General features: G+C 40.0%; 1 protein-coding gene across 3 annotated transcripts; it reads right to left on the bottom strand.

Moving 5' to 3' along the window:
• Nucleotides 1–432: 432 nt before the first annotated feature.
• Nucleotides 433–25,467, bottom strand: TUBGCP6 (tubulin gamma complex associated protein 6). Of its 3 annotated transcripts, none has more exons than XM_044423462.1 (26): nt 25,279–25,467; nt 23,196–24,027; nt 22,547–22,710; nt 21,337–21,547; nt 20,649–20,822; nt 18,942–19,063; nt 18,411–18,486; nt 17,877–17,986; nt 17,213–17,304; nt 15,978–16,117; nt 15,033–15,182; nt 14,123–14,204; nt 13,949–14,037; nt 13,645–13,760; nt 12,299–12,437; nt 12,066–12,182; nt 9,764–11,006; nt 9,090–9,160; nt 8,653–8,848; nt 6,705–6,873; nt 5,385–5,526; nt 4,827–5,021; nt 4,452–4,584; nt 3,667–3,880; nt 2,212–2,411; nt 433–853 (listed from the first exon to the last, which is right to left on the bottom strand). In XM_044423462.1, exons 2-26 carry the CDS (start codon nt 23,940–23,942, stop codon nt 762–764), a joined length of 5,184 nt encoding a protein of 1,727 aa, XP_044279397.1. In that variant the 5' UTR covers nt 23,943–24,027; nt 25,279–25,467; the 3' UTR covers nt 433–761. The 3 variants fall into 3 exon arrangements, with proteins under 3 accessions (XP_044279397.1, XP_044279395.1, XP_044279396.1); XM_044423460.1 differs by lacking the exon at nt 25,279–25,467 and adding an exon at nt 25,134–25,211; XM_044423461.1 differs by lacking the exon at nt 25,279–25,467 and having other exon boundaries at nt 23,196–24,085.
• Nucleotides 25,468–27,864: the final 2,397 nt, after the last annotated feature.

Genomic DNA, 27,864 nt, shown 5'->3' with positions numbered 1-27,864 from the left:
CTTCACAGCCAACCCATCCACACGTGGACCAATACACTTGGGTGCCTCTCACCCTCTCTCTCCCAAGATCACCCCCAAATAAGCCCCCACTCACTCAGGATCACCCCCACCCAAACTATTTCCCTTTTTTCCACATATGGGGCCTAGAGATATTTTGGGAAAATTACAGTGGTAGACAGTGGTAGGTCAATACCTCACTTAGACATCACCAGGTGTTAAAAAAATAAATCGGGGCACTTGCACTGCAGGCACTAAGCGAAGGGTTGGTGGGTTCTGTGGTGCAAAGAATTTCAGTGCTTCATCTTGTAATTTGCTACAGCTAAAAAGATGGCTCTCAAGCTGATGAGTTCCTCTTATTCTTCCCCAAAGAGATAGACTTATATCAGTATACAGGTTTTTGTCTCAGATACCAGCATACTAATCACAACATAGTGTGTTTTGACTTTGCTTTTTATTGCACATTTACATAAGATTTCACAATGCTACAAGGAAGAATTTACACATTAACAAATTTACATCGATGGGCACATGAGTCTATTTGCAACATGCTTTCCTGCACTGAGAAGGAAATAAGAACTTCTGCCATGCTATAGAAATATGGGGCAATGATATTTTCTATCCATCTTAATGGAACAGCTGTTCCTCTTAGAAGCATCTTGGCATCAGCAGCTTTCAGTAGTCCACGGTTCATAAAAAATACGAACATAGCATATATAGCTTCAGCAGCCTTATAGCATCAGTTTGTATTATACCATAAAAGTTCAGTTATCTTTGTAGTAGTTATTGAAGTTGATGCGTAGTAGGAAATCTTCCAGGTGGGGCTGGTACCCTCTGTTTACAAGTTTAGTTACAACTGCAGGAAATGGAATGGGAACAAAACAGAGAAAGCTTAGTACATTCATTCAGCCAGACAAATTCAGTGTGTTTAAAGTAGCTTGGGGCAAGAGATGCATAATGCAGTCTCTTTAGAACTTCTTGGAGATGCAAAATGACCCTGTCACATATCCACTTATGCATATGCTTGATGTGGGGTGCTGCATTCTTTTATTTGACTCAACAGTTTCATCTCATTCCATTTAAGCCCACCCAAAATCCTATTTCCAAAAGTGTCCAAAGGTATCTTCTCTCTTCTGTTGATGATGATGATAACAGGCCATGCTTCAGCAAACACTCCAGCAAGCATAGTGGTGTTTTGCAGATTGGATCTACTACTGAAAGGGTTCTATGGAACATACTGGGATGATTGTAGGGCTGGGAAAAACATTATTACAAGGTTGAAGGGACTGCAGCAACTTCCCTATGAGGAAAAGTTACACAATCTGGAACTGTGAAGAAACTGTATAAGAGATCGTTTTCCTCCCATTCATATCTGAAGCTGAAGCTGAATGGTAGGAAATTCAGGACAGAGAAAAGAAATTACTTCTTCACACAGCACATTGGAATTTGTCACCAAAAGATGTAGTGATGGCCACCACTTTGGATGGTTTGAAAAGGGGATTGAACAAATTCCTTGAGGACAAGCTATCAATTGCTTTAGGTTACCCCAAATATCAAAGACACTATGCTTATGTGCACCAGTGGCTGGGAAATATGGGCATAAGGGATGCACTTATGCCATGTTTGTGGGTTTCTTACAGGCAGTGCTTCTGGCCACTGTGGACAGAAAATTGGACTAGATGGACTCTTATTTTGGTCCAGCATGGCTTTTCTTATGAATAAAAGAATGGAAACAGAACCTTACAGGGAAGGTCTGCATTTCAGAAACCTGGTTTGCAGACAGAAAGTTCTAAGTTTGATCCATGTCATTTGAGCAAATAAGCTGCAGATGCTGAAAATCTCCAAGTGAGACTGTGCTGTAACCAGAGACAAAAGGTTAAATCCAGATTTAGATGCAGAATGATCTATTTATGACTATATCTGGAATCAACCCATTTTGTGCAAAATGGACAAGAAATGAGACACCTTGTGTTCTCTTTCATTCTTTCAACAGATAAAATATATCTCACAGGATTGTCAAACTTACACAAGCTTGTAAATATAGCAAGAATAAGTGGAAGCACATCTCAAGCTCATGTGCCCTGGTCCTCTCAAGGCAATTTTAGAAAGCAGAAGACAGTTTTTACCACAGTAAGGAAAGTGGCCAAGGGACATGGTTTCATTCACCTCCCAGCCTGACTAATTATGACATTTTCTCAATAAAGGAAGTCTTACCATTGAATAAGAAATGGGAGTAGTATTTGAACGTGTTATAAGACTGCTGCATTAGGCCAAAGTTGGGATGAGTAGCCATTTGTTTACCAGAATCAAAACTCCATGACTGAGAGATTAACTGGCTACGGAACTTCAAAATGAGGCTAAATATGCTGTGAATTATATTCATCACAGGGGCTGCCTTTTCAGTCAACAATCCCCTGTCAAAAGAAAAATGAAATATTAAAGACCTATTATCTAACAAGTAGCAAAAAAACAACACAAAAACACCAAACTTGTTTTCATCTGTAGCCAATGTTTAAAATGTTTCTTCACATTTTTTCTGAAGTTGTAGAACTTGCTGTCTGTATCCATTTTCATCAGTGTTTCCCATCCAGACTGAGTATAATCCTGGACAGAATACCAAGCTAAAACACAGCAATAAGCAGCAAGTTGAAGGTACTCTTCAACTCTGTGCTCTTCCATTTACAAGGCAGACACTGCAATCACTCTGTACAGCAATCACAGGCCAATTTGTCTGCAGACCTGTTGTTCTGGGGAAGTGTCCTTCCAGGAAGAAACAGCCTTGTGGTTGCCATGCACAATATGCCACTTACTGATATGCGAAGGAGTTTAGGGTGTTGCTCCAAGTAAGCTTTGTTTAACACCTCACTTCAGGAGACTCGTCTTTCTCCACTTTCTTGCTCTGTTCATCTCACCTAAGTTTTTCCCTTAGTTCTCACTCACTCCAGATTGGTGCTCATTTCTACCTGTCCTATCTGCTCCTATTACTCTTTTGTGCTGTACCACCCCATTATCAGACAGGCTATAAAGTCTTTCCACATAGCCTGAAGTGCCTGATCCTGCCTAATCTTGGAAGCTAAGTGGGATCAGGCCTGGTTGATATTGGGATGGGTGACTTGAATCCTGCATTGAGCAGGGGGTTGGACCTGATGGCCTCCTAGGACCCTTCCAGTTGCATGATTCTACAACTGGAGATGTGCATGCCAAAGTTCTGTGCATCAGGACATACACACGTTTGGTTTTTACAACCATTAATTGAATCCTATTCGGACAATAGCAATGTCAAGTTTTACAGAAAAATGAAGAATTATAATATTCCGGTCAATCTCAATGCTGCAACACAGTCTAACCCCTTTGCCCTATCCATGCTGAACAGCTTATATACAGTAGGCATCAATCTATCTAAGGTAGGCCTCTCCCAGACGTCACATCAATGGCAGTAAGTCAGGAATGGAGGGGAGGGTGTTGCTCTTCAGCCCTCATCTTAGATTTTGTGTTTGCGATGCACAAGAGCTGGGGTTTATTAGCTCTTCCCACTGTCCTCATCAGAGTGGCACTGAAACCAGCACCAAAAGTCATTATAAAGAGCAGGAATATTTATCTAATTATCTAAAAAATGTCCATTTCTCTAGGCAGATAAATTAACCATTGTGTATGTAATAGCTTTCTTACCGGAAAATTGCTTTATTGAGATACTCTGCATGTGTTCTGTGTATTTCTTCCAGGTTCCCTACAGAAGACAGTTTATTTCCAAATTCACACCAGGTCACATGCAGGATCTGGTTAGCAATGTAACCTTGAATAACTTTAACAAAGTGCTGCATTTCATGCTTGTAAAGCTGGAGCTGTCGAAACTGAACTGAGTTCGATGTGTGTTTTATTAATGCTGAAAACCCACAAAAGAAAAATATTACAGAAACAGAAAATATACAGTTGTTCATTTAATAGTTATACTGCTATAATGGCAGTATGGAAACCAAATTCACTTTTGTAGAAACAAGTTTATGGAAGCTCAACCATAGTACATCCATGTATCTAGTAATCTTTTTGTGACTGGTGATCTGGATCAAGGAAAATCCTCTCACACTGAAATAAAGATCTGTGTAACTACATATGTTTTCTCATTTTGTTGTGGTGTTGTAAATCTGCTCCAGTGTGTAGTGCACATGGTGCACTAGGTGGAGGCAGAGTTGCTTTCAGTGGTACTGCGTAAGTTCCCAGAACAAATTGGGGATGGTGATGGGGGACCAGTTGACCTTTCCCTGATAAACTGTGGAAGAAAGGCCAAAACCCTTTCTGTTGTTAGAGCAGACTGCATTAACTTTCAGCTAGGGTTATGCGGATATTCTCTTAAATAGCCTAGACTTATAGAATATACATCTAGGAGACAATTGGTACATGTGTATATAGCCTGTATAACTAAACAAGGTAAATTAAAGTAGTCAGAATTATCTTACCTGTTCGCTTTAAGTGGAACCAAACATCTTTAAGAGTCCACACCATATGCTTCAGTTGCAGAAGGAAGGAGAAAATCTTGTTGTATTTGTTCATGCAGTTCTCAGTAATGACAATATTTAAGGGCCAGTCGACCTTAATAATAATGATGATGATTAATAATAATAAACCTATTACTCTGCAAGTCCCCCGTCATCAGAATATTTGGCTGCTTTTAATGGAAAGGTTCCAAGACTATTGCTATTAGCAACACAAAATGCATGTATAAGTAGCATTATAGAACAGCAAGAGTTAATTATCTAGAATGAATAAGATTCATCTAGAGGACAAACATAAAATATCTTCGCATTTCTCAACTTTTCTTTGAGACTGCTCACCTTATATCGTAACTCCAAGCAGTTTAGAGCATCTGGTGCGTTAGGCTTGAAAATATCTGGAAGGTACTTCAGTGCAAAAGAAAGATTGGATGCCAAGTGGGTGTCTCCATGAAGACTGTATTGCAGTGCCTTATTTAAGATGGAATTGAGGACTAGTGGGTTCAGAAGTTCACCAGGAGTTTGTCCTGATCCAAGCTTGAATTAAAAGACACCATGTTAGAGGCCAAAAATCCATTTCTCATAATGACTGTGGTGACAGTATTTAATACTCTTTGCTTATTTTTATGTAGACCAAGTTTAAACTCAAGAGTACAATGAAAGAAGAAGAAAAAAACAGCATTTCTTACAGTGAAAACATCTGAGAGAGAGATTGTTTAGCTCATGATCAACACAGCTCCGCTTGGGACTTTGTGGTTAAGACCAGTACTGCCAGGGTCAGATGATGCACGATTTTACTACATTTAGTAACACACAAGCACAGTGAAATATTGTTTCATATGATAGTAAATCTGTTTCTGTTCAAGAAACAGAAGTTTAAAGAAAAGCCTCTGCAAATACCTTTTCAAAAAGCAGATCACTGAGTGACTGTGCAAATTCTCCATCTTCCATCAACAAAAAGTGCCTTAATGCTTCAAAATGCTTCTCAACATTTAGTTCAACAAAGTAGTAATCGACAATGGCTTTATTCACAAGGGAGACACTAGGAACAAGTAAAAATATGGTCCAGTTATTTGACAAATTAAGTGTTTCACAGTTTTCATTGATGAATAAGCAAATCCTTACTGGAACCATGATAAGGCAATTTAAATTTAAGTCAAACTGTACTTTGAAGCTTTAAAATCAAACCTTACACATAGAATTAATTTAAAATGCCCAGTGTTTGTCTTTGTATAGAGAAACTTATAGGATTTACTCTGATGGGTTCGTATCCTTTAGTGGTCATCTGCAGAGATTGCTTTCATGGATCAGAAGCAGTTCTGAATAGAGATTTATCAGGAAATGGAATGACCTAATTCTAGAACCCGAAAGTCTAGAACTTTTTATAGTCTGAATAGATCCATTTTTACAACACAACACTTTTATAAAAAGGAAATTATTTGGACTTTCAAAAGAAGTGTAAATCTAATTCTTCTACTTATGCTCTTTGATTATTTACAAAAACAGACCAGCATCTAATAGGATGCAGCAGGGACAGGATGTGGCAGACCAATGCAATAAGTCCATTATCAGATAAGCCTAGATACCCACTATAACTGTTTTTAAAACTACTTCTAAAATTATCATATTTATTACTGAAGTACCTTTATACTCCACTTCTCTTCCTCCTTCAAGGAACCCAAAACAGATTACAAGCTTTCTCTCCAGTCAGTTATCCTCACAACAACCCTGTGAGGTGGGTAAGGCTGCGAGTCCATGGCCCAAAGTCACCCACTGACCTTCATGGCTGAGCGAGTACCAGAACCTGAGTACTAGTCCAAGTGACACACTAATCACTACATGACACTGGTTCTGCTGGTCCAAGCAGTATTCAAAATTAACAACAGTGTTTATGCCCTAAGAAGCATTCTCACTTCTCATTCTAGAGTGTATAGATGGAGTATGAATGAGTTATAGAGAGCAATTCCCCAGGCACATTCAGCCTGGGGAAGAGAAGACTAAAAAGGAAACAGGATTTGTAGTTTGCAGATCTAAAGGCTGCTGTCTAAAATGGTAAGGGAATTGCATGTTGCATCTTCAGTTTGCATTTGCTGTTGCAAGAATCAAAATAAAAGGAAAGGTAAGCAAATTATCACATCAATGTGCCCTTCTTTAGAGAAGGGATATGAACACCAATGCATACTATTACAACAGAGACCCAATGCTTCAAATACTACTTACTGACAAACCAACGGAGCAGTAATTGATCGTTTCATCAGCACTGGAAGTGATAAGAGCTCACTTAGTTGTACGGCTGTTTCATCTGTTGCTGACTGTACTGATGGGTCCACGGGGAATGTGTAGGATCTTGGGATCACGTGATGCAGGAGATGGGAAACTGGAAGCTCTGCTATATTGGGGTAAAGGTGAAAAGATGGGCCACAAGACAAATATTCTGTACTTTCACAGTGCTGCATATCTTGTGTACATCAGTGCCATTTCAGTTCCAGCATGTAATGCAACAAAATGTGGAAAAGTCAAATGGGGTGTATATGTTCTCAAGACAGTGATTACTGCAGTTACAATTGACAAATCCATTGAGTCACATCTCACGTCACAACAATGTTAAGAAGTTTAAGCCCCGCATTATTCCTGAGCATGCAGGACCGGGCTTTAGACTGCTTGGCACTTCTGCTTTGTTTCCACTTTGGTAAACATGATTTCCAAACCCAGAGCTCTGAGTTCTGACTGAGAACCAGCCCAGAGTTTTAATCCGACAACAAACCATGAGGTAACATTCTGTGTTGTTTTCCCAGGTTCACACATCACACAAAACAAACCAGGAACATGGGTAAAACAAAGGCAAAACAAAGCTGAAGAAGGAAGGGATTGGGGGGCATTGGCTCATTCCTATGCAGTTACTACCAACCTGTTGTTTAGCCACAAACCATTCTTGTGACATGAAAATCTCATCATTCACTAATGGATGAAAATCAGAAAGAACGGAAATATCTTTATCACACATTCCTAGCACTGCTGTTAGATGGAAGCCTCCGACCCTGGAGGCTTTAGAGTATCCAGAAGAAGCAATGGGGGCAATTTTTGCCTCTCTGTGTTGCATATCCCCTGGGCTCCCCTGAAGAGGCACTTGAGCCAATCTTGAGTATGGGTGGTGCTAAGGCTTGAGGGGCTATGGCCACAATTTCTCCTACCCCGGCCTCTCCTCTCCACTCTGCATCCACCAGAATGCCTCCTTTCCATCTTCCACGAGGTGGTCCAAGGCTGCTTTGTCATCTCAAGCTTCCACAGCAGTTGTGAAGGGAAGGGATTGGATTCCGAAGTCCCACTTCTGAAGTCCTAACAGTGCCTATGGCTTTGGGAGGCAGGCTCCAAAAATCCTATGGTCCCTGGGATGCTCTCCAGGGATCACAGGATTTTCTTTAATGCTCTTTACAAAACCAGAAGTGACAGGAGGCAAAACATTTCAGAGGGCATTCACAGTAATATGCAATATTACTGAAAAATGGTGCCAACAAAAGCTATTGAGTGTTTAAACCAGAAATGTGGGAAGTATAACCAAATCCCTGCACAAGTTTGCATAGGATTTGGCACAAAAAACCCGACACGGACTGGTATTTGAATGGTGAATCACACAGCGACTCTGTTGTTTGGACTATTGAAAATATATTCAGGGACAGGTGTGATCTCTGTAGGAAGTGTTGGTTTGTCAAATCAAGTGTTGAATCAGCATGGCACCACACAAAAACCTTTTCTCCAACTGGGACATGTGGGAGTAGCTTTTCCATCAGTTCCTTGGATAACGTGCCCCTAGCAAGTGTGGATTTTACCCTTGAGACTGTTATTCTAGAAAGGGATCCCAGGGAAATGCCTAGGTGGCTTTGCCTTGGGAATTACTTTTAGCTTAAGTTCAAAAATGAGTCTGGAAAATGATATCCTAGAAGGGTCTATAGGGGGAGTGAGGAATCTGTGACTTTCAGATATTACTAGACCCTGTCTCCCAACAGCCCCAGCCAGTATAGTGAATGGTCAGGAACAATGGGACATGCAGGTCAAAAACATCTGGACAGCCAGAGAGAACACACTCATATATTCCTCATTATCCTCTCAAAGGGGAGCAATTCATTATGCTGTTACATTTCTTAATGTAATTCACTTTGAGATGACTCACACATCAAATCATAGCTGTCCTGATATTTTTCAAGGCAATACTGAGCAGATAATGTTTTCAGGTAATCTTCCTCTTTCTTCCATGTGACAATAGAGGTATTTCCTCCTCCTCCTTGGCTTTCAGATGTAGTGACTTCCGAGAGGGAAGTTTGCTGAGTCACAAGAACCAGTTCAGTGGATTTTCCAGATTCCTCCATCTAACAAAAAAGCACACCTAGGTATTACTCTGTCTCCCTCATTTTATTTAAAATATCGATATTCCACTCAAACTATTGTTTTATAAAATAAACAATAAAAATATAAGCAACACAAGCAAACTAAACAAAAATTAAAATAAATAAAAAAGTAGGATGACACACAGTTTCATATATCTAGTATGCATGTGTGTGTGCGGGTTGGGGGTAGAACCGGAAACTTACAAATTTTTTGACAGCTTACCTGTAAATTCTGAGGAGGATTTGAAGAGAAATCTTCAGCATTATCTGCTGTGCCTGCTATATTATCCAAAACTATTATTGTGGGAGAAAGGAAAGGTGTAAACACAATGTATTAATCACATACACTATTTTGATACATTGCAAACAAAAACTTATTTCAAAATATACAGCCTTTAACACATCACTTTGAACCATTATAATATTATTAAAACTCAGCACGCCACTCCTTTATCCTTTGTTTAATATAGGAATTTCAGCTGCTAAAAACTCTACTGCCTTCCATTTAGTCTGGATATGTCTGTCCCTCCAGATATTTTGGCCAGAGCTTCTATAACCCCTCAACATTGGCTATGTTGTCTAAGGCTCATGAAAATTATTGGCCAGAACATCTGGAAGGCTAGAGTTGTCCCTCACTAATTTAAATTCTAGGGGAAGAAATACGTAGGTCACATGCACAAATAATTAATTCCAATTTTAAGTGTCTGCTCAGAACATAGTTATCATTCAATTAAATATAATCCACAAACCAATTAATGTTACTTGTTAGCATTTTCAGATGCAAACCAGCTGAGTTTCCCTGAAGGCAATGAGTCCAGTGAATCAATGGTTCATTTCTGACTTTTTTTATAGAAGAGAAAGATTGACTAAACAATTCTTTGAGTGATAGTTACTTACCCTCCTTTTCCTCGACCAGGCTTCCTTCTTGCTTTTCGTCCAAATTATCAGCCGACATATGATCAGATGGTCTTGAGTCTTGTTCCTTATCATTCTGTCTGACTGTAGAGAATTCCCCATTGTAAAGGAGTGCCTGAACTGTAGAACTTGATGCAGGACTAGAAGCCATCTTGAAATGAGGTATGGAGTCATGGTCAGTCAAGGGGATCCACTCCCCTATTTGAATGCTTGACTGTGATGCATGACCAAAGGGACTCCACCGAGGCTTTGAACCCTCAGAATCAGGAACCAACTCTCCACCTTTAAAGTGTGATTCTGAGGCATGGCCATGAATGTTCCACCGAGGCCGAGAACACACATCTTCAGAAATGTTCTCCCCGATTCGGATACTGGCATCCGACATGTGCCCATGGATATTCCACCGTGGTCTAGCTGGCTCTGTGTTTGACACATACTCGCCAATCTTTATGTTGGCATCAGAAGCGTGTCCATGGATATTCCATCTGGGCCTTGAGGGCTCTATGTCAGAAGCATATTCTCCAACCTGGATATGAGCTTCAGAGACATGCCCATGGATGTTCCAGCGAGGCCGGCTAGATTCTACCTCAGGGGAATACTCTCCAATCTTAATATGTGCATCTGAAGAATGTCCGTGAGGATTTGAATGTGGCTGGTGGAGTTCAATATGAGATACATATTCTCCGATATTAATATTTGCATCAGATATGTGGCCATGAACATTCCAACGAGGTCTCCTACTCTGAGTATCAAGACTGATTTCTCCAGCCCTGAAATGGCTGTCTAAGACTGAAGGCCTGAGAACAGTATGGAAGTCATATTCACTATCTAGGGGAACCTTTTCCCCTTCTGCTGTACCTTTTGATAGAGAATTACTTTCACCTATTTGACCATTCAAGGAAAGATCTGAACTGATATTTTGCAAAGCTTCATCTAACAAACTTGTTCCATGTTCAGCGGAGACAAGGGGTTCTTCTTGAGGTTTTGGTAAAAAATCTTCAAAGTTCAGACCAAGTTCAGATGTGCTTGTAGGTATAGCCACTGCTGGTTCTGTACTGAGTACTTGGAATGCAGTTTCTCTTTCCTCCAACTCAGAATCAGACTGTGTGTTTGCTGGCTGTGCCAAATCCAGTGATTTGCCACCTGAAGGAACATCCACCAGTTCAGATTCTATAGCCATGGTGGTGTCCACAACATTACACGAGTCAGGCTCTGTGGCAGGTAACTGAAGTGCAGAAAATGAAAACCATCACTAGAACATTCCATAATCAAGTATACAGCTAGGATATCTTTGCCATGCTTTTACTGACAGCTTCTGAAATTACTCAACTGTTGCATTTTTACGTTTTAGAATGCCATATTTCTAATGGTGTGATACTATCTTCACTGAGTTTTCCAAATGCCCCAGTTATTATGTCTATTTCTCTTTTCGTTATCATTTATTCAATTTACGAAGCCCACTGCCGCCAAAACTGTCAGGGTAGCACACACCATCAAAACAAACTCACTAAGTCAGTTTCACTCACTATGGAAAAAGTTGGTGCTTGCCTGCATATCAAAAATACAAATACTATTAAAGAGGCATGTATTTATGCATGCATTTATGGAAGGGACTATAGCTCAGTGGCAGAGCACAAATTATGCCCACAGAACATTTCAGGTTCAGTCCAGGCTTTAGGAAAGACCTCTACCTGGAACACTATGGAGCTGCTTCCAGTCTCCATAAGTGGCTGACCTAGTTCTGATGCATTCGAGGGAAGAGTGGACTAGATGGTGTACTGTTGCTATTATTCACATTAAGGTATGAAACAGTCCTATTTCAAAAACGGAACAACGGGCAGCCTCTGTACAATATATTGCTCAATGTAGACATAAGAACAACACAGCCTTTTAAATGGAAATCTTATTCTGTCTGCTCTTTGGAACGTGATGATAAAATAAAGTGGCTAGGGAGATGGATAAAACACAGACTATACAAAGAAGGGAAGGCAAGAAAGAAGAGAAGTTCTAGACAGTACTCAGACAGGGCTACATTTTGAACAAAAATAAATAATGTAACATTTCCAATTTTAAAAAGTGATGCCGTTTTGAGTTCCTAACAGGAATAGCTGTTAGGACAGAAGTTTATTAAGGAAAAAAAAATCAAAAGGGCAATTAAACTTCTTAAAGGATATATCTTTGCGAGCCAGCTTCATCCAGTCGCTTTTTTAACATGAAATGTCACCGTACTTATAAGTTTTACATTACTTGTCATTGGGCTTTATATAACAGAAACAACACCAACCTGAAGGCTAGGATCTCCTAGTGGGAGAATTGCAGTTGAAATCTGCTGGCTTCGATCCCCTGGAATTATATCTACTTTCCTCCTGTATTTTCCACCAGGAAGTTTCTGAAGCATGGCCTAAACATCAAATGGAAAATGTCAAAGTTTAAATATACCACTAAATGCATATGATCTGTATTGATGGTCAATATTTCCTTTGCTTCCTTTTAAAATAAAAGATGCATTTACAATACCTCTATAAGTTTTTCATCTTCTAACAAAAACTTGAGACGAGCTGTTTCCAATTTATGTCTCTGAATTTTCCATAAGGCTTTTTTTTCCCTACGAGTGGCATCTTCAGAAAGTTTACTGTAATGGTCAATTAACTCTTGCCTAAACAAAATAAAAGGAAGATCATATTATTTCATATGATACGGATAAATGATACACATTATACATAAAACCAAGCAAAGTAGAAAGAATTAAGAGTCCTCACTCTCTCTATCAAAACCAAATATGTAGCCAACAAGCTCAAGGTAGCAGGCTAGCTATACGAGGATAAAAGTCAGACTTATCAATGTACCATATAATACAATGAGAGTTCTCAGCAATCAGTGCTTCCAGAACTCACAACCAATAAGAAAATCTACACACATAGCCCCATCTGAACATGCAAAAATTAAGAGAATGTGTGTTTGCTGTGCCTTTGGATGACAAAGAACTGCCCAATAGTGTGCAAGGTTAAGATCATTCTGCCACAACTCTACTACCTAAGAAAAAAAGACATACTGCCTTTGAAAATAGAGGTAATATATACTAGCTATTGATAGCTTTCTATTTTACAAATTTGTCGAACCCCCTTTTAAAGCATCCATGTTGGCAGCCATTGCTGCAACTCATGGAAGTGAAATCCATAGTTTAGTTATACATTGTGAAAGAACTACATTATTTCATCTGTCCTGAATTCTCCACCTGTCCACTTCCCTGAATGACCTCACATTCTACTGATAAAGTTGCTCCCTACCCACTTTCTCTACCCCAAACATAATGTTATACACCTCGATCTATTATTCAGCTTTTTAATCAGTTAAAATGTTCCTAATGATGCAACCTTTCTTTACAGGGAAACTATTCTAGCCATGTGATCATTTTCATTGGTGATTTCTGCACCTTTTCCAGCTCTCTTTTTAAGGTGAAGTGGCCTGAACTGTACAAAGCATTCCTTTGCAGGGTTCCAGTTTAACTGACACTGGGTACTTCTTAGGGTACAATGCAACATGGTACACCCTCCCCTAACCTTCCTGCAGAGTTTATACCCAGAGATGACTGTATCCCACTGGTTCACTCCATTCTACTTGCTTTCTGGGGTGTCCATTACATCTACATTCTCCTTTAAAACCAAGCACTCCTAACTCTCTGGCTTAGAAGCTTCTAGTATTAAAATAGAAAAACATACAAATATTGTCCATCTCTAAGACTACAATTCTGGGACTAAACTACAATGAACACAAAGGGACTTATTTGTGAGTAGACATGTCAAGGACCACACTGTATATGTCTCTTACCAAATCACCAGACTTTATTTCTTGTTCTCCCTTACCTTGCCCTTTTCTCCAAGTGTTCTTCTAAAGCCTTCAGTCTCTTCTCCCTCTCTCTGAGCTCCCGTGCATAACTAAAATCACTGTCAGTTTCTTCTTGTTTCAGAGCACGTCGGCGCTACATATAAATTCCAAAAGTTTTGAAAATCATTTTCCACAATCACACATCAAGCTCACATATATATTCAAAATATGTTTGAATGTGTATTTTAGATTCAAACATGTTTACTATCAACATACATTTTTCTAACTTTATTTTTAAACCACCAGCAGAAAAGGTGAATTTCACTCAAATAAAAACAATACCTCTAGATCTTTCGCAAACTGTTCCTTTAATTTCTGGAACTGCTCTCGTTTCTTTGCATCCAGTGCCATTTTCTCTGACATTTGTCGATCTAAATATAAATGTTATAGACCATAGTGTTATAAAAGGAAAAAAAAAGGAAAGTCAATTTGAATATTAAAGATATTATAACTTACCAGTAATGGCCTTTAGAGCTTTGCCAGCTGTTTCACGGGCATGAACAATTAACTCCTGTTTTTCAATTTCCATACGTAATTCCTAGGACACAATTTTACATGATCCACTGTGATTTTCAACCATATACTGCAAAAACATGTCTTCAATTGTGCAATTTCATGAACAAAGATTAAGTAAATGAAATAAAGAAAATTATATTTACCATAAATGAGTATTTTAGTAAAGCAGTTACAATTTTGTAATTTGAAAGGGAAAATTAGATTAATGCTTCATTTTGCATTTTCTTATTCTAAGATTTGCAAGTAAGTAGTCAGAATGAAGCATACTGAACATTTTGGAAAGAGAACACATTGCCTCACTAACACAAAAGCTATTCATGAAGTAGTAATATGTATACATAAATAATTTGCACTATACCTAGGCATCTGGGGGGAAAACACTGAGAGGCCTGATATAAATCTAAGTCCCATAAAAATCAGGGCACAGATATTAAAAAGAGAATATAGGAGATAACAATTAGCATAATAGTAGCTTACAAGTACAATTAAAACCCTTCTCAAAAGTGAAAATTTTGCGTCTCCCTCTGCTTCCTTCTATTCATGCATTATATATGGAGTGTGTATCACTGTCCAGTGCAGTCTGCCCAGATTAAAAGGTGCCTCAATAAAACGTCAAATACAATTCTCAGACAAGAAATAAATGAATGTCTAGGACCCAGTAAGCTGTTACCGTTACTCAAGGAAGAACTCCGTTTCCCAATCAGTATCTTCAATGAAGTCCCACTGCATGCAATGTTATTTACTTCTGAGCAGCCATGTATAGGAATGCACTGGTCCAACACAATGGAATCCATGGCTAGCACAAGATAGTTTACTAGAAATACACTGTTTATTTTTTTGGTCACTTTACCTTTTCTTCCTTGCTGATGGTACTGTAACGTGCAATCCTTTCCATTCGGCCCACATAAACTGCACAGTCCCTCTCAATCTCTTTTAATTCATCAAGTGAGAAAATTACAGAAATCCGAGGAACAGGAATATCAGACCAGCATATATAGTGCTGTAAAAATGAATAAATCTTTGAAAAGTGACCCAAACTTTTACACATTTCTTTTCTAAGTTGATGGACAGATTCTTGTTCAGTTTTGAGCTTGCACACAACACTTAGGATGCTTTAGGGCTGCATTCTTATATATATTTACTTGGAGTTAATTCCCACTGTATTTGTTGGTACTTGTGTCTGAACACTTATGTATGTGATGATAGGTTTAGGCACCTACTTTTTCTTGACATTACTCCACTTAAAGTATGGTCAGTTATAAAATTGGAATTCAGAAGCTACATTTCTTGATGATGTGGTAAAGAAGCTATATATCCATATTAAGAGAGCATAAATACAGAATGTGCAGTAATATAAACCACACTTATGACTGCAAAGAAGTGCTTCACGTGGAAGACCATCTTAGTATGAGCAGTGGAGGAGAAGCAGGGAATTTAATAGTCATTTAAATCAGCAACAATGAAGTCCGTAATTATTTTTTAAATCCTTCTAAATAGTGACTTTATTTCAGCCACCAAAACCTGATCAAAATAGAAAGGTTTTCTAAAAGAAGCAAAAACTTAACAGCTGGCAAGCCTCCAGGAGAAAAGAATGTCAGTATTACAGAAGAAATCACCTGTCTCCATGGACTCACCCTAAGGACATGCATCATAGTTGTAACGGTTAAAACTAATTCTAGAGACTTTAAGGGGAGGCATGGCTTCTTCAGATAAATGGACTCTCCTAGAAGTTAGAACTTCGAAGTTACTTAGAAATGAGGCCAAATCAATGACTTTCAAGAGAAAAAGTACCTACCTTGGGGCAGCACAACTTTAGTAAGTTTATGGTTTTCCCACAGATGTACACATCATTAGCGATATGTTTCAAGAACACAGGGACACAATCTTCTACTTCTTTTGAAATCAAAATGTACCCATGGGTCCAGTAATGTTTGTCTAGAGATCCAAACGAGGGGAACGGTTAGACAATGTACCACATTTGAATCTTCTGCCACGTTCAGTTTTTAATGGTTCAAGAAAGATCACTTCCTTTCAGGCTAGCAAGTTATCCTGGCATAAACTTTATTTATTTGATTTATACCCACCTTTTTTCTTACAAATAATTCAAAGTGGCTTACATTATACTCCTCTTCCTGCTCTCAATCTCAACCCCACAAAAACAACCCTGTCAGTTGCCCTGAGAGTCTGTGACTGCCCCAAGTTACTCAGTTGGCTGCATGGCTAAGTAGGCACTAAAACCCAGATCAACTGAGTCCTAGTTTCGTGCTCTTAACCACTACACAACACTGGCTGTCATAATCATAGGCCACTCAAGCTTATATAAGAACAAATTTGGTAGTCCTTAAGGTGTCACAAGACTTTTTACTGTAACAGACTAACATGGCTACCTCTCTGGAAATTTACACATTCCCAGTATCAGTTATACTTGCAGCATTTTGTACCTAGGAAAATGCTGTATGCCATCAGGAAGGAGCATCTGTGAATATTGTAGTTGCCATGGGGAATGAGGTGATGTAAGTATCATTAGTGCCCTCTAGCAACTGAAATAGTTAGAAACATTTCATGATGGGTCACCTGTCCATCCATGGAACCCCTGCATTGGAGTAATTACTTGGTATTTGCTTGGCAAGGTCTCTTTGTTTCACTTTGCTAAAATGTGATGGCCATTAGCCATAATAAAGTACTTACAGTGACAAGCAAATGTACAAAACAGGAATCTATTCAAACCAACAAATAAATTCATGCATAGCAAAAATACAAAGACAATGTCAAATTAAAAAGAAAGTTAACACCTGAGAGAAAAAGAGGGAATGGAATAAAATTTATTCTGATGTCGAATAGATGGTGCCATCCCTGAAGAAATTTTGACACAAACTGTCTGATCAAAGACTTAAAAAGTACAAAGGAAGTCAACACCTCTTCCAAATATTCTTTTTCTGGCTGCACAGCAAAGACCTGCTGTTACTAAAGCAATGTGACAGGAATTCAAAAGCTAGTGCATCTCTGAGTGTACATTTTAACTTAACATACCTCTGAAGCCCAGATAATCTTCATTCACTTGAATCATGAATTCACCATATACATCTCTAAATACACCACTGTACACCCAATCATGGATAAACCTAGAACACAAAATATTGAACGTCACAAGTCACCCTGTCCCAACAGAAATAATATCAGAATACTATCTCTAAAAAGACGATTCAGGTAAAATGGTAGTTAGAGAGATCTAAAGACTCCACTTTTAGTGCTGTCCCTTGAGAAGATGTGTCCATTCAACAACTTCCTTGTTTTATACAAGTTTGGAAATAGATTAATTAATATAATGTTGTATATACTATAAAGAACAGGTTCTTATTCATTGGGATCCTTGGCAAAAAATTTTATGTGGCATAAAATTTTGCAAATTTCCCAAAAAGCTCTCTTGCTTGATTCTTACACAGTTGAGCTGTCTAATGTTAAATCATCATTTTGCTTTGCAGAAGGAGCAGCTTGCACAAAGTTCCAGGACATATTTCACTCATTTCAAGTACAGACACATTTAAGATACAGTTTTATTTTAATACAGTAAAATACAGTGATGTGCATTTGGAGACAAAAAATCCACAGAAATGCCAGCTATAGGAAATTAATTTAACCATTCTTGTTGTGTTGCTATTGTAATGCATAATTTTAAACCGAGGCACAAACTTACCTTGTGTAAGGTTCACAGCTAGTTTTTAGCAGTGACAGAAGAACTGGGTAATGTTCATTGCTACAGTTATTAAGAGCCTCTTGATATAAATATGAAAGAAGTTTCACTCCCTGAAATATATAAAAGTCACTCTTTAAAAGATAAATCATAACTCATATATAGGCATTCACGCTCAACTGGTTGTTGTTATCAGATTTTGCCTTCATTGCAAGACCTCGTTGACGTAAAGAATTTTTTATTTATTGATGCTTACTGAGAGGCACCCAGTAGGAAATACTTTTTGTGCATTGCTAATAATGTTTCCTTTGAAAGTAGTATAATTACATTCGTTTATACTACCTGGCATAGAATTTCAAACACTGATGACTATACGTACAAGCTGAAACAGTTGGGGCAATAATTTTATAAAGCACCACAAACTGAAGCTTCCAAAGAACTCTGAAAATTCATGTTTATTTCAGTCATTTGAGACACAAAAATGTACACATCTTAATTTGCTGTGATTTCAGAAGAGAAGCAAAATCACACACTCACTGTTGGAAACGAAGCATCAGCAACTCCACTAATTCCCGGTGTAGCCATTCCTATCCCACAAAGCTCAGCTAAATACCTGAACAAAAACAACAGTGCAAAGGTCCATGATGGTTCCATTTAGTTCTTTGTACAGTATACAATGTATATATCACCTTATCATAGGTAATGGGGATGGCTTCTAGCTGAAGCAGCTAAATGAGGGTTAGACATCTCACATCCTCCAGCAATTGAGACTAAAATTGTGGTTTCTTTCCTGCTACCATCACTGGGGAAACAGTAATCTCAGAAACCCAGAAATAGTGTGGTTTCCTCACAGCCAGGCTGAAGGAGAAAGTGAAGGAGGGTCTTTGCTAGCTTCAGAGACTGCATAGAGATTGCCTGCAGACTGAGCATCCTTCCCAAAAAAGGCTTGTTTTAGCAATCAGAACAAAGTTACAATAATGTGGCTGTCAAAATCTGAAGGGAACATCTTTGATTCCTCTGTATTTTGGGGGCCAAGTAGGTAGCATTTCAAATGCAACTTTTAATTACCTTAGCTGGCGTCCTAGTTTTCTGAATAGAAAACTGATAGATAGAAGAGTTAAAGTCAGAGGAGTTGATAAAACACATGCTCGGTAGTACTGCAGGTATTTCCTCAGCCCACTTGTGAATGCCTGATAAGAGCAAAAGAGAGATAAATTTTATTATTAAAAGTGTTTTGTATATAATATATATGTATATGTACTACAGGAAGGTGGAATATACTATTCTTGGGTCATCTCCTTCAAAGTCTGCACAAGTCCAATCCACACTGTATGGACACTGGTATTCCTTGAATGGGGAGTGGGCACAATTCAGTAACACAGTACCTAGTTATAATGCAAAAGGGTAAATTTAAGCCATCTCTAATTAAAGAATCAGGTAGCAGATAACGATAGAAGTTTTTTCCCAAAACCCCGAAGAAGCCCTGGACAGTTAGAATAAAAAATACCTGGTACAAGCCAGCTTCATTAAGCATCTCCTGCACTTTCTGCCATGACAAGTAGACTTGTGCACATGCAGACAGGCTCTTAACAATCCAAGCATCCCTTTAGCTAGCCATTGAAAAAGCACTACATTTCAAAACACCTGCCAATACCATCTTCAAAAGGGAACTTGTTCAGTCTGGCAGCTCCCTTGCATCATATAACTTAACAGCCCTTTCATTAATTATTTCTGCTTGCACCCACAGTTTGACTCAAATGCCTCTTCAATCCCAAGTTTCAAGCTAAAGCAATCCACTTTGGGGGTTAAAGTTAGCATTTCACTGATTGTATTTTCATTCTCAGTCCACTTCATCTTATTGGTAAAGCCCAAAGTACACAGCACTTCTTTACCTCATTCACCAGCACAAATGCACTATGAAACAGACTACTGTTACTCCCAGGAAGCTGAGATGGGACTAATACTTAGCTTTTGGCCATTAAACAAACACTAAACCCAGTGTACCACACTGATTTGCATACAGACATTAACTTATGGCTTCAAGGTAGTCATATAACAAATTTTAACCCAAGAGTAGTGGCCAGAGCTTTCCTCTGCTCCCCATTCCCCAATTCATATCAAGAGTTTGAGATCTTGATCTAGAGATTCATTAGTGGAATTCTGCTCAGGGCCCCCTTAGCTCCTCCTCTCTCCTTGTAGTTTCTGAATATTTGCTTTGGAGCACTAGGAAACCCAAAAGAACTATATGGATCCAAAACTTTCTACTAATTTTTTCGATGTATATCCTGCCTTTTTCCTACAAAGGGCTCAAGGCAGCTTACATCTCCTCCTCCATCTTATCCCCACAACAACAACCCTGTGAGGTAGGTTGGGCTGAGAGTCTGTGACTGGCCCAGAGTCACCCAGTTGGCTCCATGGCTGAGCGGGGACTCGAACCCAGATTGCCTGAGTCCCAGTCTTAACCACTCTTAACCACTACACCACACTGGCTCTCTAATAGAAAGACCCATTACATCCAACTAAAAGACATCATATAAAGACAAAAACTTGTTTGGCATAGGGGTTAGTGCTGGAATGGAATTCAGGAGACCTGGGTTCTAGTCCCACTTGGCAACATGACGCTTACTGGGTGACTTTGCACCAATCACTGACTCTCAGGATAACCAACCTCACAGGGTGGTTGTGAAGATAAGATGGAGAGGGGAAAGGGGAGCTTTTAAATACAAGATGTAATAGTACAACATTTTAATGATATGAAAACTGAAGGCCTAATACCTGAAACACAAGTCCTTTTTTGTATGAGGAGTCCAAAACTGGTTGGACAGAGAAACGGCTCAATCGTGTGTAGTAAGTTCCATATTCTGCAACTTCTGACAGAAGACTGTTTATGCTTTCAGGTGATGTTCCAGATACATATATGCCTTGCTTGACTACAAACATCTGAGCTGCCTTAAAATATAAAAAAGGTGGAAATCACCAGTTAAAATGTGTATCACATAAAATCCTTCATAAATATATAGAATTGATGGTCTATTTGTGTCAGAATTTTTTTTCTTTTGCCAAGTCTGCTTTGCAAGGAATAGCACAGCCTCCATGAACTAGCTGATCTCCAGGCATTTTGGATTTCAACTCCTATCAGTCCCAGCAGGCATAGCCAATGGTTAAGGGACATCAGGAATTGTTGTCCAAAACAAATGAAAGGCACCATCATGGGGAGCCTGTAATCACTTAATAGCAGCATAGATACTATGGCAATGTCAAAAGAAAATGATATAAATGAAGATAAAGGACCTGTATGAAAATTATGGGATGTTTGAAAGGAAAATAAAATATGTGAAATCACATGGAAGGTTTTAATGTCTAGGATATACTTTTATTAATTTACGTATCATTTTTATTTATAATTAATTGTGTAATTATATACAATTTCTATCCCGTAATACTTATAGATGTTTCTAGATACCTGATTAAATGAGAAAGTAGTAGATACCACCCCAATAAGGACATTCAGAACATCCTTAACAATTTCTGGTTCTTTTACTAATACACGTTGTGGAAGCTGAAGTTTGTTACTGCTGAAAAGCTGCAATTCCTCTTCTCGAAGTCTGCAAAATTTATCAAAGGCTTCTCTTCCAGCTTCAGAAAGGTATGGTTCCTCTTTTTTCCCAGGCGGACTATATGAGCAAAAACAACAAATTTAAGTCCCAGAATTATCAAGCACCATTATAAACCAAGGTTCATGGTTGTACTATCAGAGACATAACCAACCGGTCAGTTATTAATTTCCTCTCCTGTTCTTTGGCTTCACGGTTTCACTTGGTCTAAATGCTGAACCTGACCCAAATATTTGCCACAAAAAAAAAAAAAATCTAATTATAGGTAAGTCTTTCCCACAGTGGCACTTTCCATATAGTTTGGATTACAATCCTTCTTTTATATATGGCAGAAGGTGCTTTTTAAGGTGGTTTCAGTTTCAAAGTTTTTTTTTTACTACCAGAAAAAGGAAAGAACAGAAACTTGATTTGTTTAGTCTGCTGTTTATTTTTACAATGCTCTATAGGTTTTGACTTGTATGTTACCCCGGAGAGCACATGAAGTAATTTTATACAATAATTTAATAAAGAAAGCTTGTATAAGATGCATTCAAGCATTCTGTATGTTTGTAGCATATGCACTGCTTTGTTTGAAGTGGCATCATTAACACTGGTCACCAAACAAAAGTTTTTGAGTGTTGCAGTACCTGTCAATTTAAAAAGATGGCTACATTTGTTAGGAATGTGAGAGGTATGTATGTTAATCTTGTTAACATTTGGAACACAATGTTGCTATCTGCCTTCATTTTTTCTGCAGTGATCCAAACAAATGCATGTGGGATTCTGCCAGTTTCTCCTTATCGCTGCAGCCTCCCTGACACAGGAAGTAATTCCAGAGTTTGCTCCACAAAAGAAACATGTTAAAAGCAAAAAAGAAGGAGGCCTAATTTTTGTGTGTGTGCATCTGGAAGCCAATCTATGTTTAGCTGCCATATTCAACACCAAACCTTTATCTGAAACTGAATTCTGGTTTCAAATCAAATGACAAGTCCTGAACCAATATTGTATTAATCAAAACAACTTCCTATGAGAACAGCTGATTTCAAATGCAACAGTTGATGCTTAAAAACAGTAACGCACCATCCAATCCTTTCCCAACATCTTCTCTTACTAGGTCCAAAGGTAAGCGCAGCTTCCCAGAGGTCAATATCTGGTGTCATACTGGGTTCTGATTGAGAGTCAGGAGTGAGATTGGATGCTGATTGGAATCCCTCATCTTCTGAAGGATCTATACTTTGGGGAACCTGAAGACATAAAGGTACTTATACTTCACACACACACAGAGATAATATTTTCCTTGTTATATATCAAAGCTTCCCCCATAATTGTGAAGAAAGAGATGACTCCTTTAGCTGCCTCCCAGTTCTATTTGCCTTCTCAGTTTACTTACAGTGCATGTTCAAATCAAAAAGAATACATCATGCAGTGTTATTTGATAAAACAATCTGTACATTTCAGATTGCCCGTTGCTATGTCAAGCACAGGAGAGCGAAAAGACATACTGAGAACCAGCATCAGAACTTTTCTCAGCTGTGCAATAAGATTGGAAAGAGAACAGTCACACAAGAAACTTACAAACTTATGGTCTCATATAGAGCATTTTGCCCATTAAAATATCAGCAAGCCTGCTAATAAAAATGCATAAATGCATTTTACACAATTTTGACTGCATACTTAGTATATGATTAAATATCTATACTAAATTTGAATGTGACACACAAAAAGATACCTTAATGCCAAGTCCAGACAAATCTGCGCTGTCAGGCACTGGTGGAAGATCCAACTTGATGTCCATGTCATACGTACGGCTGTGAACAAGAGCACCGAAGAGAGAGACACGAGTTTCTCTCTCAAATCTGTCACCTACTGGGCAGTTTTGTGAAAAGAGTTCTACCGTAGGAAGACCTGTGCCAGGTGGTGCCTCCATGATCTGCAGTGCCTTTTGAACTGTATCATTAAACTGATGTTCCTCATTTGCAATAAAAGCCTGGATATCAGCTTCAAACACACTGACATCATAATAATCGTAACCTTGGTATTTAACGTTTCTTCCAACGTATTTGTTGTTCAGAAAGTAATCCTTTTTGGGGGGTGAACGTTGAGGTGGCCCAGTTCCTGCAAGCTCCACCAGAAGATCCAGAACCGAAATTATTTCAGTAAATGGTAAATTATTAGACCTTTCCAGTTCATCAACAAGCTCCTCCAACCTATCTGCTTCTGGGCTCATTCCAGCAACTCTCAAGTTGAAAGACAGCATTAAAATTTTGTTCTTCACTGGAAGTCTGGGAATGTTTGCTCGCACTTTCCGAGCTTCATCTAGGAAAAGGTTAGCAAACAAAGCATCGTAGGCAATCTTCTTGAGACTTTTGTTGGACCTTTTCTTGCTGCCCTTTCCGCTGCCTAAATGCACTTTCTTTGATAAACTTGTGACATGGGCCTCACACAAGTCACCAAAGAGCTTTGTAATACTCTCCATGGTAGCATCAGTTAGCAGATGTTCCCTTGAAGTCTTGTGAATGTGAATATAGCACTAAGAATCAGACAGCAATCCATTACAGAACCTGGAAAAATGAAAGAAAAAAGAGCACTTAATTATCCTCTCTTTGTACTGGTGCCCAGTGCCATATCCATAAGCACTGGGCATTAATGCTTAGATTTCTCAGCTCTGAGTCAGGAACAGCTCATCAGTCATCCTAAGTTCAAATGTCAGGGCTCTGGGCCTCAAAAGCAAGTCATGAGAAGAATTTAGCAGCTGCAGCTGGTGGAAGGAAATGATAAAGCTGCAGCTATTATACTTTGGGCACATTATGAGGTAAGACTCAGTGGAGAATGCAATAATATTAGGGAAAGTCAAAAGCAGAAGGAGAGGAAGACCAGAGATAAGATGGGACGATCCCATAAAGGAAGGCACTACTTAGCATTTACAAGAACTGAGCAGGGCTGTGAAGGACATAACCTTTCAGAGGACATTCCTTCATAGGATCTGCTGAGTTGGAGGTGACTTGAAGGCACATAACAACACACAACCGAAAGTCAACAAAACTCTGGGGATTTCCTCCTACATACACAGGGGCATACACATCCCTAAGCTCCTGCAGCATGGCTTTGTTTCTTTTTTAAAGTGGCAGCAAGACCATCAGTATGTATGTATGAAGGAATGCCTGTCCTGCTTCAAAAAGGGTTACAAAAGCAAGCAGCTCAGTAGGGTTTAATACAGGGACTCAGGAAGCTCCCGCCAGCAAGCCCATACCAGACATCGACTTCATGACTACAAGAGTCAGTTCCACCAAAGGTCCACCCAGCCCAGCACTCTGGTCACTCAGTGGCCAAGCAGCTGCCGATGCGAAACCCACCAGCCAGACACAAGCGCAACAGCTTCCTCTCGCCCACGATCCCACGCAACTGGCATTTAGAGCCCAGAGGCCATATCTGGCCACTCTGCATAGACTTAGCTTCTATGAATTTCTCCTATCGTCTCCTAAAGCCATCCAAGTTGGTGGCCAGCACCGTGGAAGCGAATCCCGTGCAGGGCGGGCGCAGCAAGCCTCCCTCCTCGCTCGCCCAAAGGATGCGGGAGGCGGCAGTGCTGGGGCTGCAGGGGTGCGTGGGGGAGCAAAACCTGGCGCGCTTCGCCCGACACGGCCGCTCGGCTCCGTTGGGACATTACCGTTGCACGGCGCGGTGCACACGCCGCCGAGCATGCCCGTTGGCGGGGGCTTCTTTCTAACTAAGCCAGGCGCAGGAATGCCTGCGCACCCTTCAGCCTCCCTCGCCCGCCCGCTAACAGTTCAACCCAGGAACCGTCAACCTACCGCCAGAAGACGCCTAGGAAGGGAAACGAAGCGGGCGGGCCCACGCCGGGGAGGAGGAGTCGGGCAGGCTCAGTAGGCGAGAGGGCCACGTGAGAGGACGCAACGCGGAGGTTGGCTGCTGGGCTGTGGGTGTACAGTGCTCGGAGGGTTGGGGGCCGTGCTTCTCTTCCTCCGGATCCAACGTCGGGGAGAAGCCGGGAAAAATGCCTTCCAGCTACCCCGGGGGTGCCTGGAAGAGTGTGGAGGACGGGCACAAGCTGGCGGCGAGGCTGGCTTATTGCAGGCCGCTGTGGACTGGCAAGCAAGGTGGGGGTGCTCGGTGCGCCGGGCTGCCGCTCCGCTGCTTCTCTAGAAGGGTTCATTTTCTGCAAGCCTTCTTAAGTCGCTCTATCTAAAGTTGAGGGCAAAAACCGATGCCTTTTTGATAAGGGGGAGTGGAGGCCTACAACTCCCAGTGTGCTCCAGCTGACTGAGGCATGCTGGGAGTTGTAGGCCACTCCCCATCTCAACAGGCATCGTTTCCCGCGCGAAGCTGCTTATGCCGCGCTAGAGACCATCACCAGGACTGGCTCCCTTTTCGTGCAGCGTTTGCGTTCTTTTTAAAGGACACAGGCACAGGTGTTGGGCAGCCAGTCCGCTTTTTCTTGTCATGGGAGGTTGGGGACTCCTGTCGATGGGGCTCCTTATTCGCGGTTGCTTTTCTCCTGCAATGGGATTCAGCACCACGGATAACTCCTATGAAACTAAGCAGGCATGCCCCAATGGGCTTGGAGCCTCCCGACATAGGAGGCACCAGCTTTCCCTTGCTTTGTTTTTGTGACTGACACAGCCACAGGTGCTTGTTGCTCAACTCCATGGAGGTAAGTTAGCCCTGTCCTCGAAATCTTTACGAGCACAGAGTCTACCCCACAACCTTCCTGGGTTTCTATGGTTTAGATCCCCTTCCAATTTCCAGCTCCCCATGCACTGTGGAAGGATAATACCCAAAACAGGGACACAGTCTCAAGCACTCTGTTCACTTAGTTTTTGTCCTCTTCATCAGGGACAGGATCAAACATTTTTCACTATTTTCTAGGACTATGGTTTGCAAATTACAGGGTCTTCATTCTATTTATTGCTTGGATCATTGGATGGTTTGACATGTTTTCCACCTGGATTTCCTAACCTAGGAAACTGCCTTGTGAATCAAACCCTTAGTCCATCTGTCCTGGTATTGTTTGGCGTAACTTGTGCCATCTCCTCAGGGTTCAGACAGCATATTCTTCCTAACCCTCCCAGGACATGCCAGGAATTGCTTTCTTGATGCAAAGTGTGTGCTGTACCACTGAGCTAAGGTCCCTCCCCATGACTGGGTTTTTAATTAAAGCCTGGTTCTTGTCAAATGCATTCATGCTCTCCTGCCCAATCCAAAATGTGTGTGGTAAGTTTTGTATGGTCATTTCAAGGCCTACATTCATAGGAAAATGATTCCAACACACTTAAGAGGTCTTAGGTAGCAGATACCCTGCTCAGCAGCATCTTAGCTATCCAGCCTCCACAGTGTTACATGCATGCTTTGACTATCTAATAATGTCCTAGTTTCTCTAGGCTTGACCTTCAAATCATGCTATGTTCAGTGTATTTTAAAAGCACTCTCCTGTTATCAGTCAACAAACAGGACTTTTAAATGTAACTTCAGCTCTTTAAAAGTACCAGTAATATTGAATTATTATTAAAGGTAGATGTATTTTTATGCATAGATGTTAATCAGTCTCATTGTGATAAAGTTTATTTGAGCAAAGATAGAAAAGTAAAATGTGAAATACATAATTTAATAACTAGAACAGAAAAACATCAGAACTAAAAGTGCTTTATGTTATCAGTGGTTGGTAATGAATGTTCAGACATGACAGCTGAATTGACATGCTTCTGAACTTGGACTGTGTACAGATCTGTACAATTTCAGCAGTCTTCCCATTGTGGCAGTGCAATCACCACATATGTAACAAATGTGCAGAGTTGAAAAAGGACCCATGTTCTTCCAGTATGAGCAAAGCCAATTTACACAGCACTGGTCAGCTGGCCCTTGTGTCAGTCACAAAGCTACCCTGTTTCTCATCAGAGGTGAACTGAATGGATGACCTTTGTCAGTATGTCCCTTGTCAGACCACTTTTTGAAAAGGAAGAGAAGAATTGGGCTGTGTGTGTGGAACAAGGACTGAACAATGTTTAAGCAAATAACCAGGCAGGTACTTTAGGGGAAAACGAAACAAAGTCCTATCATGAAGTTGACAGCTTGCCTAAAGCATGGGATAGAAAATATAGCTTCCCCTGTGAGCCCTATATAAGAGTCAGTATGGGAGCAAAATGGGCATGTGTGGGTGAAATCTGTCCATAACAAACACACCCTGTTCTGATTTACAGATACATGTGTAAGCAATCTTGAAGTTAAAAAGAATTCATGTACTTTCCAGCCTAGGTTTAGCAGGTACAAGGTAGAATTCTCAATTATAACAGAATTAGAACATAAAAGCCATGTCAACAGATCAAAGGCCTATCTAGTCCATTATTTCCCAAATGTTTATGGAAAGCCTATCAGTAGGACAC

Source organism: Varanus komodoensis, unplaced genomic scaffold (genome assembly GCF_004798865.1).
Source record: "Varanus komodoensis strain SLA01 unplaced genomic scaffold, ASM479886v1 scaffold13_3, whole genome shotgun sequence".
Taxonomy (NCBI): Eukaryota; Metazoa; Chordata; class Lepidosauria; order Squamata; family Varanidae; genus Varanus; species Varanus komodoensis.
Note: the sequence above shows the minus strand (reverse complement) of the source record. Positions and strands in the feature narration are given on the sequence as shown.